This window comes from Tachyglossus aculeatus, chromosome 23 (assembly GCF_015852505.1).
Source record: "Tachyglossus aculeatus isolate mTacAcu1 chromosome 23, mTacAcu1.pri, whole genome shotgun sequence".
NCBI classification, from domain to species: Eukaryota; Metazoa; Chordata; class Mammalia; order Monotremata; family Tachyglossidae; genus Tachyglossus; species Tachyglossus aculeatus.
Window position 1 is genome coordinate 7,915,601 of NC_052088.1, and position 14,891 is coordinate 7,930,491.

At 47.3% G+C, this 14,891-nt stretch overlaps 1 protein-coding gene across 1 annotated transcript in view; it reads left to right on the forward strand.

The window, feature by feature from the left end:
- SLC39A9 (solute carrier family 39 member 9) overlaps nucleotides 1–14,891 on the forward strand; it is a 40,339-nt gene that overhangs the window by 12,601 nt on the left and 12,847 nt on the right. The window contains exons 2-3 of the mRNA XM_038765509.1: nucleotides 5,444–5,552; nucleotides 13,800–14,033. Coding sequence (XP_038621437.1) covers nucleotides 5,444–5,552; nucleotides 13,800–14,033 — 343 coding nt within the window. The remainder of the gene's footprint in view (nucleotides 1–5,443; nucleotides 5,553–13,799; nucleotides 14,034–14,891) is intronic.

Below are 14,891 nucleotides of genomic sequence, written 5' to 3' on the forward strand. Positions count from 1 at the left end.
TGTCTTCCGGCCCAGTTCCGAGCGGACTCTTCCGCCAATGTTTGCCTCTTTCCTCGGCCTCAGAGCATTCCGACAATGTAGGTTTCTCCTCCAGACCATAAGCTTCTTGTGGGCAGGGAACATGTCTTCCGATTCTATGGTACTCTCCCCAGCGCTTAGTGCAGTGCTCGGCGTACGGGCGGCACTCAATAAATGCCACTGATTTTTATTCTCGCCGGCAGGCAGGGTCTGGAGGAATATCTGGAGGATGTGGAGTCAGTCAACTGTATTTATTGAGCACTAACGTGTGCCGAGCACTGTACTAAGTGCTTGGGAGAGTACAGTAGAACAATATAACAGTAACATTCCCTGTCTATAATGAGATTGCAGTCTAGAGGGAGAGACAGACACTAATAAGAATAATAATATCTGTTAAGTGTTTACTACGTGCCAAGCGCTGTTCTGGGGAAGATAGAAGTTAGGTTGGACGCAGTCCCTGTCCCACATAGGGCTCACACTCTTAATCCTCATTTTAGAGCTGAGGGAACTGATTCAGGGGAAGGACGGGGTTTGGGTGGGAAGAAGAGCAGTTCTGTTTTGGACATATTAAGTTTGAAGCGACAGGAGGACATCCATTCTTCTAGACTGTGAGCCCACTGTTGGGTAGGGACCGTCTCTATATATTGCCAACTTGTACTTCCCAAGCGCTTAGTACAGTGCTCTGCACACAGCGCTCAATAAGTATGATTGAATGAGTGAATGAATTAAAGTAGAGATGTCTCGAAGGCAGGAGGAAATGTGAGACTGCAGAGAGGGAGAGAGATCCGGGCTGGAGATGGAGATTTGGGTGTCATCCGCAAAGAGGTGGTAATTGAAGCCACGGGAGTGAACGAGTTCTCCCAAGGAGTGGGTGTAGATGGAGAATAGAAGGGGACCCAGAACTGAACCCTGAGGGACCCCCACAATTAGGGGGTGGGAGGCAGAGGAGGAGCCCGCAAAGGAGACGGAGAATGAACGGCCAGAGAGATGAGGAGAACCAGGAGAGGACGGAGGCAGCGAAGCTGAGGTTGGATAATGTTTCCAGGAGAATGGGGTGGTCCACATTGTCAGAGGCAGCTGAGAAGTCGAGGAGGATTACGATGGAGTAGAGGCCATTGGATTTGGCAAGAAGGAGATCATTGATGACCTTTTGAGAGGACGGTTTTTGTGGAGTGAAGGGGACGGAAGCCAGATTGAGAAGAATCTGAGACGGCGGGTGTGGACAACTTGCTCGAGGAATGATGGAGAGATGGGGTGATAACTGGGCAATAGACACATTCTCTGCCCAGGATGAGCTTACTTATTCACCTTCCCATCATCTTCTTTTTTATGGTTTTTAAAGGCTTACTATGTGCCAGACAGTGTACTAAGCACTGGGATACATAAAAGCTAATCAAGTTGGAACACAGTCCCTGTCCCCCACAGGGCTCACGGTCTTAATCCCCATTTTACAGATGAGGGAACTGAGGCAGAAGAATTGAAGTGACTCACCCAAGGTCACACAGCAGACAAGTGGTGGAGCCGGGATTAGAACCCAGGTCCTCTGATTCCCAGACCCAGGTTCTTTCCACTAGGCCATGCTGCCTCTCAGCTGTAAATGATATTGTGCCAGTTTCCCCAGTTAGATTTTAAGATCTTCCGTGGAGCTGGGTTTCTTCCTTTTACCTCTTGTGTAGTTTCCCAAACGCTTAGGACGGTGTTCCGTACATAGTAGCGTACAATTTCATTCGCACTCAGGTCAAACCCAATAGAAATACTGATCCTGTAGACTTCTGCCCTGAAAAATTGGTTCACAATTTTGGAATGAAAAATTGTGAAACCAAGGCCCCCCATACACACACCAAAATGAAACTATGAGCCTAATTTCCTTCTGCATTCCTATTTTAGGGAGAGTTTTTGAACCTGGGGGTAAAAATAATTTCAAAGAATGACATTTATGAATTGGTTAAATAGGGCCGATCAGTAACGATCAGTTACTAAATGTCAGCTTTATTATTATCCAGTAAGTCTCCTTCAAAGTTACCTAGCTTCTACTCCCCAGTTTGATCAGTTCTGTGTCTTTCTGGGGGAAAACCTTTTCAAGTCCTTAATCTTGCAAATTGCTCCCTCAAATTTTTCAACCCATTCTACTGTATTTCCGTTGGCTGTGGTCTTCACTAGGCGCTTACCGTGGGTGAAGTACTGTGCTCTGCCCCGGGCTAGGTATGAGAAAATCCGATGATCAGATCGCGTATTTGTAGCTAGAGGTAAAGAACACTTTTAGAAATCAGAAAATATGTGCGTGTTCCCTTGGTTGGCTTCGCCCTGTAACTGTAGATCATTTGGTTCGCTTGGAAAAGTTTTGAGCTGAGTCTTGCTGTAGCAAATAATAATGGTGGTATTTGTTAAGTGCTTACTATGGGTCAGGCACTGTTCTAAGCGCTGGGGTAAGGACAAACTAATCAGGTCGGACACAGTCCCCATCCCTCAGTGGAGTGAGCTCAGTGGAAAAGAGCACGGGCTTTGGAGTCAGAGGTCATGGGTTCAAACCCCGGCTCCGCCAATTGTCAGCTGTGTGACTTTGGACAAGTCACTTAACTTCTCTGTGCCTCAGTTACCTCATCTGTAAAATGGGGATTAAGACTGTGCGCCCCCCGTGGGACAGCCTGATCACCTTGTAACTTCCCCAGCACTTAGAACAGTGCTTTGCACATAGTAAGCGCTTAATAAATGCCATTATTATTATTATTATTATAAACCCACCTGGGGCATACAGCCTTCATCCCCATTTTCCAGATGAGGGAAACCAGAGGGTTGAAGCGACTCCCCCAAGGTCACCCAGAAGACAGGCGGCAGAGCCGGGATCAGAACCCAGATCCTTCTGGCTCCGGGGCCCGGGCTGTAGCCACTAGGCCAAACTGCTTCCCAAATCGCATGTGGGCCTGGCAGTAAATGAAAATTGAATAATTGAAAAAAACTCAGACACAGGGTTGAATGAGGTGGGTCCGGGGTGTTGTTGAGACTAGTTGGATCCCGCCCCTGGGTGTCAGATCAGGAGTCAGCGATCCTTTTATGCCCAAGAAATCTCCGACCAGTTGGCGTGGTAAACCCACAATAACGTAGTTTCCTGCTGTCTGACCTTGGGCAAGTCACACTTCGCTTCTCTGGGCGTCAGTTTCTTCACTGTGGGGATTAAATCTTTCTCCCTCCTACTTAGACTGCGAGCCCCAGGTGGGAAAGGGATTGCATCCAACCCGGCGGTCTTGAATAATAATAATGATGGCATTTGTTAAGTGCTTACTATGTGCAAAGCACTGTTCTAAGCGCTGGGGAGGATACAAGGTGATCAGGTTGTCCCACAGGGGGCTCACAGTCTTAATCCCCATTTTACAGATGAGGGAACTGAGGCATAGAGAAGGTAAGTGACTTGCCCAAAGTCACACAGCTGACAAGTGGTGGAGCCGGGATTTGAATCCATGACCTCTGACTCCCAAGCCCGTGCTCTTTCCACCGAGTCACGCTGCTTGTCTTAATAATAATGATGGCATTTGTTAAGCGCTTACGGTGTGCAAAGCACTGTTCTAAGCGCTGTGGGCGATACAGAGTGATCAGGTTGTCCCACGTGGGGCTCACAGTCTTCATCCCCATTTTACAGATGAGGGAACTGAGGCTCAGAGAAGTGCAGTGACTTGACCAAGGTCACACAGCAGATGTGGCAGAGCTGGGATTCGAACCCATGACTTATGACTCCAAAGTCTGGGCTCTTTCCACTGAGCCAAGCTGCTTCTCTACCCCAGCGCTTAGCACAAGGCTTGAGAGACAGCATGGCCTAGTGGAGAGAGCACAGGCCTAGCCGTAAGAGGTCCTGGGTTCTAATCCCAGCTACACCACATGTCTGCTGTGTAGCCTTGGGCCAGTCACTTCACTTCTCTGGGCCTCAGTTACTTCATCTGGAAAAGGGGGATTAAGGCTGGGAGCCCTACCTGGGACAGGTACTGTGTCCAACCTGATTAGCTTTTATCAAGCCCAGCGCTTAGTACCGTCCCTGACACGTAGTAAGCACGTAAGAAATACCACAAAAAATTTTTAAAAGTACTTGGCCCTTAGTAAGTACTTAATAAATATCATCATTAGTATTATTATTATTTGTAGTAGTAGTAGCAGTAATAACTCATCCCTACCCCCTCCCTGTTCAAAGTGACACATTTGTGTAGACAAACAACATGGTGTTGTTGATAGAGCACGGGCCTGGGTGTCAGAAGACCTGGGTTCTAATCCCGGCTCCGCCACTTGTCTGCTGAGTGGCCTTGGGTAAGTCACTTCACTTCTCTGGGCCTCCGTTACTTCATCTGAAAAATGGGGATGAAGGCTGTGAGCCGTATGTGGGACAGGTACTGTGTCCAACCTGATTTGCTTGTATCCACCCCAGCACTTAGTACAGTGCCTGGCACATTGTAAGCGCTTAACAAATACCACAATTATTATTGGGTTCTGAGGAGAGGCTGGAGACGATTCCGAGCCGTAGGTTGCCGGCCTGTGTGGGTCTGTCTGCTGTCCGCCAGGCCGTGGAGGTCTGCTGCTTGACAAGGGAGAGACAGACAAGTCACCTACATCTACATCTTCAGAGCCGTGGCTCTGAAGCGAAATTGTAATCAACCCGGTGGCAGAGATGCCCATTCTCGGGAAGTTTAAAGCGACTTGTGGGCGTCTAACCCACTTCTTGTTCCTGAAAGATCTGCAGGGGCCTGTCGTTGTCCCCCATTTAACAGGTTGAGGACGCAAGGCACGGATGAATTGACTCTCTTCAGGTCACCCGGAGAAGGGCAGCGTTTGAAGTAGAGCCAGATCTCCAGGTTTTTTAAGCCCCTTGTGGGCAGCGAATGTTGATTGTTACGTTGTACTCTCTCAGAGTGCGTAATACAGTGCTCTGCACACAGTAAGTGCTCAATAAATATAATTGACGTTGATTCTCTGGAATTCAGTGACCTTATCTGAAAAATGGGGTTCACGACTGAGCCCCATGTGGGACAGGGTGTGTGTCCAACCTTGTATCAACCTCAGCGCTTAGAACAGTGTCTGTCTCTCCCTCTGGATTGCAAGCTCAGTGTGGGCAGGGCATGTGTCTGCTTATTGTTGTATTCTCCCCAGCGCTTAGTACAGCGTTGAGCACTCAGTAAGCACTCCATAAATACTGTTGAATGAAGGAAGGAAGGAAGGAACAGTGCCTGACGCATCATAAACGCTTAACAAATACCATTAAAGAAAATAAATGAGTAAAGCCAAGCCCCGCTTCACTGGTTTCCAAACTCCAGAAGATGGGCATCCTGCTTTAAGAATCTCCGGAGACGGAAGCCTGAGTCCAAAGAGCATCCCCGTGACATTTTTTTTCTTTCCCCCCGCCGTCGATGAATGAAACCTGCTAATAGCTCCTCTGTTGGCTTTATAGGAGAGACTGAAGCTGGTGACCGTCCTGGGCGCCGGGCTCCTGTGTGGGACCGCACTGGCCGTCATCGTTCCCGAAGGAGTGCACGCCCTCTACGAAGATATTCTGGAGGGTGAGAGAGGAGCTAAACCTCCCCATTATTTAAGGCTTATCTGCTTGGAGACCAAGCGGGTGAGAAATTCACTTGCTGCTCAGAACCGCTGTCCCGTTAGCGTGAAAAATCCTGCTTCTCTCTCCCTTTCTCACTCCCCTGCATCCTTTTTTTTTTTTTTTTGGTGCTATTTGTGAAGCACTTACTATGTGCTAAGCATCGTTCTAAGCACCAGAGTAGGTGCAAGGTAGAGTGGACATAAATCATGCCCCACAAGGGGCTCAGTTTCAGTCTCCGTTTTATTACAGGTGAGGGAGGTGGGACGTTTTGGGAGAGATGTGTCCATGGCGTCGCTCTGGCTCGGAGGCGACTCGACAGCGTAAGACAAGAGGGAACCGAAGCACAGAGAAGAGTAGTAACCCGCCCAAAGGCCCGCAGCAGCCGAGTGGCAGAGTACTTAGAAAAGCGCAGAACAGAATGGGTAGATCCCAACTCCAGCACTTGTCTGTTGCGTGACCTTGGATGAGTCATTTCACTTCTCTGGGCCTTGGTTACCTCATCCGTAAAACGGGGATGAAGACCATGAGCCCCCTGTGGGCTGTGGCGAAACTGATTATAATAATAATAATGATGATGGCATTTATTAAGCGCTTACTATGTGCAAAGCACTGTTCTAAGCGCTGGGAGGTTACAAGGTGATCAGGTTGTCCCACAGGGGGCTCACAGTCTTAATCCCCATTTAACAGATGAGGTAACTGAGGCACAGAGAAGTTGTGACTTGCCCAAAGTCACACAGCTGACAATTGGCAGAGCCAGGATTTGAACCCATGACCTCTGACTCCAAAGCCCGGGCTGTTGCCACTGAGCCACGCTGCTTCCCGTGTTGTCTTGTATCTACCCCAGCACGTAGTTTGGTGCCTGGCACATGGTAAGCGCTTTAACCGATGCCATAAAATGAAAATAAAAAAGGAGAGTGTGTGTAAGTAGGTTGTGGGGGGAAGGTGATTATCAGTCAGTCCTATTTATTGAGCGCTGACTGAGTCCAGGAGCACTGTACTAAGCATTTGGGAGAGAACAATATAACATACACATTAGTTTCTGCTTAACGGAGAGAGGATCGGGCAAGCACCGGAGATTTTTGAGGAGCAGGGAGGCGCATGCTGAATGATATTTTAGAAAAACGATCCTGGCAGGAAAGGGGAGTGTTGACCAGAGAGGGGACCAGGCTGACCTTGGGGCGGTAAGCAAGGAGGCCGATGGAGCGGTCAGGCTGGGATGTGCTCTTGCTGGGCGGCTAGAGAAGAAAGAAGCCACCCTGGAGATGTCGTGGCCAAAGAGTGGTGATCCCTTCCCTGGTATTTTGTGGTCAAAGAGGATTCATTCATTCATTTGATTGTATTTATTGAGCACTTACTGTGTGTAGTGCCCTGTGCTAAGCACTTGAGAGAGTACAGTATAACAATAAACAGACATATTCCCTGCCCACAATGAGCTTGCATTCTAGAGTTTATCGTACAGTCTAGGATTCAGGCGCTGACGGAAGAATTAAATCCCTCCTCTGCCGTGATAGGTGTACCTGCCGCACCGAGACGCTTACTATGTTCAGGCACTGTTCTACGCGCTGGGAAAGATACTAGATAATAGGGTTGGACAAAGTCCCTATCCCACATAGGGCTCAGCGTCTTAATCCCCATTTTACAGATGAGGGAACTGAGGCCCAGAGAAGTGAAGTGACTTGTCCAAGGTCTCCCAGGAGACAAGTGGCGGAGCCAGGGTTAGAAGCCAGGATGACTCCCAGGACTGTGCTCAATCCAGTAGGCCACACTGCTTCATCTTCACCCTGAACCTGTGGCTGCAGGCTTCATTCTTTGGCTAATGGGGTCTTGGGTGAGTGGAACTTAAGTTCATTCATTCAGTCGTATTTATTCAGCGCTTGCTGTGGGGAAAGCGCTTGGGAGAGTACAATATAACAACAAAGACACATTCCTGCCCACAGTGAGTGCACAGTCTAGAGGGCGAGACAGACAATCATACAGATAAATAGATATCTAAATAAATAAATTGCAGATATGTACAGATAAGTCCAAGTCCCTAGGGTTTATGGCCAGATACCAGCAATGTGTGCCACTTGCCATGTGAAGACACTTCTTGCTCCCGGTGATTGAAATGATCAGTCAGGCAGTTAATCGTATTTATTGAGTGCTTACTGTGTGCAGAGTAATAATAATGATAATAATGATGACATTTATTAAGCGCTTATTATGTGCAAAGCACTGTTCTAAGCACTGGGGGCATTGTCCCATGGGGGGCTCACAGTCTTAATCCCCATTTTACAAATGAGGTAACTGAGGCCCAGTGAAGTGACTTGCCCAAGGTCACGCAGCTGACAATTGGCGGAGCTGGGATTTGAACCCATGACCTCTGACTCCAAAGCCTGTGCTCTTTCCAAGCACTCAGGAGAGTGCAGTAGAACAGTAAACAGACACATTCCCTGCCCACAATGAGCTTATATTCATTCACTCAATCGTATTTATTGAGCGCTTACTGTGTGCACAGCACTGTACTAAGCGCTTGGGAAGTACAAGTTGGCAACATATAGAGACGGTCCCTACCCAGCAGTGGGCTCACAGTCTAGAAGGGAGAGACAGAGAACAAAACAAAACGTATTAACAAAATAAAATAAATAGAATTAAGTATGTACAAATAAAATAGAGTAATAAATACATACAAACATATATACATATATACACCATGGCAGAGGAGGGATTTGTAGTCTAGAGGGGGAGACAGACAGATATAATAATAATAATGATAGCATTTATTAAGCGCTTACTGTGTGCAAAGCACTGTTCTAAGCGCTGGGGAGGTTACAGGGTGATCAGGTTGTCCCACGGGGTGCTCACAGTCTTCATCCCCATTTTACAGATGAGGGGACTGAGGCCCAGAGAAGTGAAGTGACTTGCCCAAAGTTACACAGCTGGCAGTCATAAGTGCTGTGGCGGTGAGGGAGGGGATGAATAAAGGGAGCAAGTCAGGGTGACACAGAAGGAAGTGGGAGAAGAGGAAAGGAGGGCTTAGTCGAGGAGGAGATAATAATAATGATGGCATTTAAGCGCTCACTATGTGCAAAGCACTGAGGGGGGGAATACAAGGTGATCAGGTTGTCCCCCGTGGGGCTCACAGGCTTCATCCCCATTTTACAGATGAGGGAACTGAGGCTCAGAGAAGTGAAGTGATTTGCCCAAGGTCACACAGCAGACATGTGGCGGAGCCAGGATTAGAACCCATGACCTCCGACTCCCAAGCCCGGGCTCTTTCCACTGAGCCACGCTTAAGGCTTTGAAGAGGGGTAGAGGAATTGTCTGTCGGATTTGAGGAGGGAGAGCCAGAGGCAGGACGAGGTTCAGTGAGGCGGTTGGCATCAGAGGAGCCAAGTGTGCGGGCTGGGTTGTGAGAAGAGAAGCAGCGTGGCTCAGCGGAAAGAGCACGGGCTTTGGAGTCAGGGGTCGTGGGTTCGAATTCCGGCTCTGCCAATTGCCAGCTGTGTGACCTTGGGCAAGTCGCTTCACTTCTCTGGGCCTCAGTTCCCTCACCTGTAAAATGGGGATTAAGACTGTGAGCCCACCGTGGGACAAGCTGATCTCCTTGTAACCTCACCAGCGCTTAGAACAGTGCTTTGCACATAGTAAGAACTTAACAAATGCCATCGTTGTTATTATTCTCTGGGCCTCAGTTCCCTCACCTATAAAATGGGGATTAAGACTGTGAGCCCACCGTGGGACAAGCTGATCTCCTTGTAACCTCACCAACACTTAGAACAGTGCTTTGCACATAGTAAGTGCTTAATAAATGCCATCATTATTATTATTATTTTGAGTTGTTGGAGAAATATTAATGTCTTTCTCCCCCTCCGGACTGTAAACTTGTTGTGGGCAGAGAATATGTATGTTGTATTCTATTGTACTCTCCCAAGGGTTTAGTATAGCGCTCTACACACAGTAAGCACTCAATAAGTAACATTGATTGTTTGATTAAAGAATTTCTCTTACTTCCCTACTGGCTTTTTTCCTCCCACAAGTATAGAAGACTCCCAGGGAGAATTGATTGATGAGCTCGCAAACTAGCATTTTTTCCAGTTAATCCGGTTTTACAGCCAAGAGATTGAAGTTTAATCCAGTGTGTAAACGGCGTGCAGTACAAATACCCTGATATTCCAGTAATGGAATGTTTCTGTATTTATCCCAATGTTCCACACCTGAGTTTTTCTCTTGGCTCTGATATCTGCACCTTGGGAATCAGCAGAGTGTTAGAGAATGGCAAATTAGGGGTGAGGGGAAGAGGGCCTATGTCTAATTCACATATGGGTAGTGTCTTCCAGCGTTTAGTACAGTGTTCTGCATGCAGCGCTTAATAGAGAAGCAGCAGGATCTAGAGGATAGAGCACAGGCCTGGGCGTCAGAAGGTCCTGGGTTCTAATCCCGGGTCCGCCGCTTGTCTGCTGCGTGACCTTGGGTAAGTCACTTCTCTGAGCCTCAGTTACCTCATCTGGAAAACGGGGATGAAGTCTGTGAGCCCCATGTGGGACAGGGACTGTGTCCAAACCAACTTGCCGGTGTCCACCCCAGCGCTTAGAACAGTGCTTGACACATTGTAAGCGATTAACAAATACCATTATTATCATTAATATTATTCTTAAGAAGCAGCATGGCCTCGTGGAAAGAGCACCTGGGTTCTAATCCTGTCTCCGCCACGTGTCTGCCGGGTGACCTTGGGCAAGTCACTTGTCTGTGGCTCAGTTCCCTCATCTGTCAAATGGGGATTCAATACCTGTCCTCCTTCCTACATAGTCTGGGAGCCCCATGTGGGAACTGATTATCTTATATCTACCTCAGCTTTTAGCACAGTGCTTGGCCCATAGTAAACGCTTAATCACTACCGCAGTCATTGTTATTACCGTCACTGCCGTTGGTGAATTTTAATTTCATTTTAGCCCGGAGTAAAAAGGGTTTTGTTCTGGCTTCTGACCTTGAATCCCATTCCCTTGACCTTCTAACTCCCAAGCCCTTGCTCTATCCACTATGTCACACTGCTATAATATGAGAATGCCCGTATGTTTGATTTACCTGAACAGACTCACTAGACCATTAGGCAGAAGGAAGGTGATTAATGTGTTTTATCTGATTCTCATCTCATCGTTGCCATATTTTGGAGCCGTGGATGGGCATGGAGCGAGTTTCACCTGAAAGAATTCTCGTCAGGTTTCCTGGGGGAACGAAAGGCACTCTTGAAAGTTCCTAAACGAGTGAATCGTCGACCCGAGGAGGAGGAGGATATTTTCTCTGGACATTTAAAACATATTTTAAGGTGTAGGCGGTTACCTGAGCTCCATTTTATTGCTGAGGATGTAGATTTTTACAGTGTATCCACCCCAGTGCTTAGAGCAGTACCTGGCCCATAGTGAGTGCTTAACAAATACCACAATTATTATTAGTAGCATGATTGTTATTTTCTACCCCAGGGCCTTGTACAGTTCCTAGCGCAAACCTGATAAAAAAGGAAAGGAGACCGTGAGATGCAAATCCAACAAGATGAGCTGAGTCAGAGAGCATCTAAAGGGTGGCAGTCTTTTGTGCCTTGGGGAATGAAGCCAATATTTGTTCTGATCCCTAGTGTTCCTACACACAAATATTTTTACCAGGGCCACCACTTCCTTCAATTAAAGGTTTAGTACAACCAGGGTGACCGGTCCTTTTTTCCCCTTGGGTTTTTTTATTTTAATGGTATTTGCCTAGCGCTTAGTGTATACCAGGCAGTGTACTAAGTGCTGAGGTCGATACAAGCTAATCGGGTCGGACATAGCCCCCGCCTCACACGGGGCTCGCAGTCACGGTCCCCATTTAACAGATGAGAGAACCGAGGCCCAGTGAAGTGACTTACCCAAGGTCACACAGCAGTCAAGTGGCGGAGCGAGGATTAGAACCCAGGTCCTCCGACTCCCAGGCCTGTGCTCTATCCATTTGGCCACACTGCTCCTCCCTTCTCCCCGACTGAATTTGGCCTGAAGGATGGGCCTCTTGCCTTTTAATTATCGTCCCCCGTTAGCTGGCAGCGCCTGAAATCCTCAGAACTGAAAACACGGCCTTCGGCCTTGGCATCCGGCCACGTCAGCTTGGAGCGGACTCTTCATCAATCGGTCGTGTTTATTGAATGCCCTCTGTGCACAGAGCTCTGTACTTAGCTCTTGGGAGAGTACAGTATAACAGGTAGTAGACACGTTCCATGCCCTCAAGGAGCTTAGAGTTTAAAAAGGGAGGCAGACATTAATATAAATAAATTTTGGCTAGGTACAAAGTGCCATGGGGCTGAAGATGGGTGAATAAAAGAAAAAAGTTAATGTAAGGCCTGTGTTCTTAGTGTAGCAGGATTCATTCACTCAATTCAGTTGTATTTATTGAGCGCTTAATTGAACGCTTTACTGTGTGCTTAGAGTTTAAAAAGGGAGGCAGACATTATCATAAATAAATTTTGGCTTGGTACAGAGTGCCATGGGGCTGAAGATGGGTGAATAAAAGAAAAAAGTTAATGTAAGGCCTGTGTTAATGTAGCAGGATTCATTCATTCAATTCAGTCGGATTTATTGAGCACTTAATTGAGCGCTTACTGTGTGCTTAGAGTTTAAAAAGGGAGGCAAGACATTATTATAAATAAATTTTGACTAGGTACAGAGTGCCATGAGGCTGAAGATGGGTAAATAAAAGAAAAAAGTTAACGTAAGGCCTGTGTTCTTAGTGTAGCAGGATTCATTCACTCAATTCAGTTGTATTTATTGAGCGCTTAATTGAACGCTTTACTGTGTGCTTAGAGTTTAAAAAGGGAGGCAGACATTATTATAAATAAGTTTTGGCTAGGTACAAAGTAACATGGGGCTGAAGATGGGTGAATAAAAGAAAAAAGTTAATGTAAGGCCTGTGTTGTTAGTGTAGCAGTTTTCATTCACTCAATTCAGTCGTATTTATTGAGCGCTTAATTGAGTGCTTACTGTGTGCTTAGAGTTTAAAAAGGGAGGCAGACATTATTATAAATAAATTTTGGCTTGGTACAAAGTGCAGATGGGTGAATAAAAGAAAAAAGTTAACGTAAGGCCTGTGTTGTTAGTGTAGCAGGATTCATTCACTCAATTCAGTCGTATTTATTGAGCGCTTAATTGAGCGCTTACTGTGTGCTTAGAGTTTAAAAAGGGAGGCAGACATTATTATAAATAAATTTTGGCTAGGTACAAAGTGCCATGGGGCTGAAGATGGGTGAATAAAAGAAAAAAGTTAATGTAAGGCCTGTGTTGTTAATGTAGCAGGATTCATTCATTCAATTCAGTCGGATTTATTGAGCGCTTAATTGAGCGCTTACTGTGTGCTTAGAGTTTAAAAAGGGAGGCAAGACATTATTATAAATAAATTTTGACTAGGTACAGGGTGCCATGGGGCTGAAGATGGGTAAATAAAAGAAAAAAGTTAATGTAAGGCCTGTGTTGTTAATGTAGCAGGATTCATTCATTCAATTCAGTCGGATTTATTGAGCGCTTAATTGAGCGCTTACTGTGTGCTTAGAGTTTAAAAAGGGAGGCAAGACATTATAAATAAATTTTGACTAGGTACAAAGTGCCATGGGGCTGAAGATGGGTGAATAAAAGAAAAAAGTTAACATAAGGCCTGTGTTGTTAATGTAGCAGGATTCATTCATTCATTTCAGTCATATTTATTGAGCGCTTACTGTGTGCAGAGCACTGTACTGAGCGCTTGGAAAGTACAAGGATGGAAAATGGAAAGCAGAGGCCTTTGGAATTAGGACAAAAAATGGGAGCTTAGAGCTTGGGGGTTACTGTACGTAGTCTGTCGTATTTATTGAGTGCTTACTGTATGCAGAGCACTGTAATAAACGCTTGGGAGAGTACAGTACAGCAATAAACAGACACATTCCCTGGCCACAACAAACTAGTGGGGCCCTAGCGGATAGAGCCTGGGCTTGGAAGTCAGAAGGACCCGGGTTCTAATCCCACCGGGTCTGCTGGGAGACCCGGGTCGAGTCACTGGACTCCCCTGGGCCCCAGTTCCCTCATCCGTGAAACGGGGATGAAGACTGCGAGCCCCACGCGGGACACGGACCGCGTCCGACCGGATGGGCTAGGCTCTGCCACTGGCGGCGCTTAACAAACGGCACCGTGCGGATTTTCTTCCGCGTGAGATGTGGCTGCGTTTTTCTGCGGTGCATTAGGGAAGACACACCAGGCCAGCGAAGGGCAGAAGGCGATGGCGTCGGACGGAGCGGCGGAGATGTCCGTGGTCCAGGAGGCGGAGCCCGGGCCCGGGCCCGGCCACCAGCACGGCCCCGAGGACGGCCACGACCACGCGCAGCTGCACGCCTACATCGGCGTCTCCCTCGTCCTGGGCTTCGTCTTCATGCTGCTCGTCGACCAGATCGGGAGCTCCCACGTCCACGCCGCCGACGGTAAGCGCCTCCCGCCGGGCCCGTGAGGACCGCCGCCACCACCTTCCGGGCCTTTCGGTCCTATTTATTGAGTGCTGACTGTGTGCAGAGCGCTATACTAAGCGCTCGGGAGAGTGCTGTGAGCCCGCTGTTGGGTAGGGACCGTCTCCGTATGTTGCCAACCTTGTACTTCCCAAGCGCTTAGTACAGTGCTCTGCACACAGTAAGCGCTCAACAAGTACGATTGAATGAATGAATGTTGGGTAGGGACCGTCTCTATATGTTGCCAACTTGTACTTCCCAAGCGCTTAGTACAGTGCTCTGCACACAGTAAGCGCTCAACAAATACGATTGAATGAATGAATGTTGGGTAGGGACCGTCTCTATACGTTGCCAACTTGTACTTCCCAAGCGCTTAGTACAGTGCTCTGCACACAGTAAGCGCTCAACAAATACGATTGAATGAATGAATGTTGGGTAGGGACCGTCTCTATATGTTGCCAACTTGTACTTCCCAAGCGCTTAGTACAGTGCTCTGCACACAGTAAGCGCTCAACAAATGCGATTGAATGAATGAATGCTGGGTAGGGACCGTCTCTATATGTTGCCAACTTGTACTTCCCAAGCGCTTAGTACAGTGCTCTGCACACAGTAAGCGCTCAATAAATACGATTGATTCATTCATTCAGCCATATTTATTGAGCGCTTACTGTGTGCAGAGCACTGTACTAAGCACTTGGGAAGTACAAGTTGGCAACATATAGAGACAGTCCCTACCCAACAGTGGGCTCACAGTCTAAAAGGGGGAGACAGAGAACAAAACCAAACATACTAACAAAATAAAATAAATAGAATAGATATGTACAGGTAAAATAAATA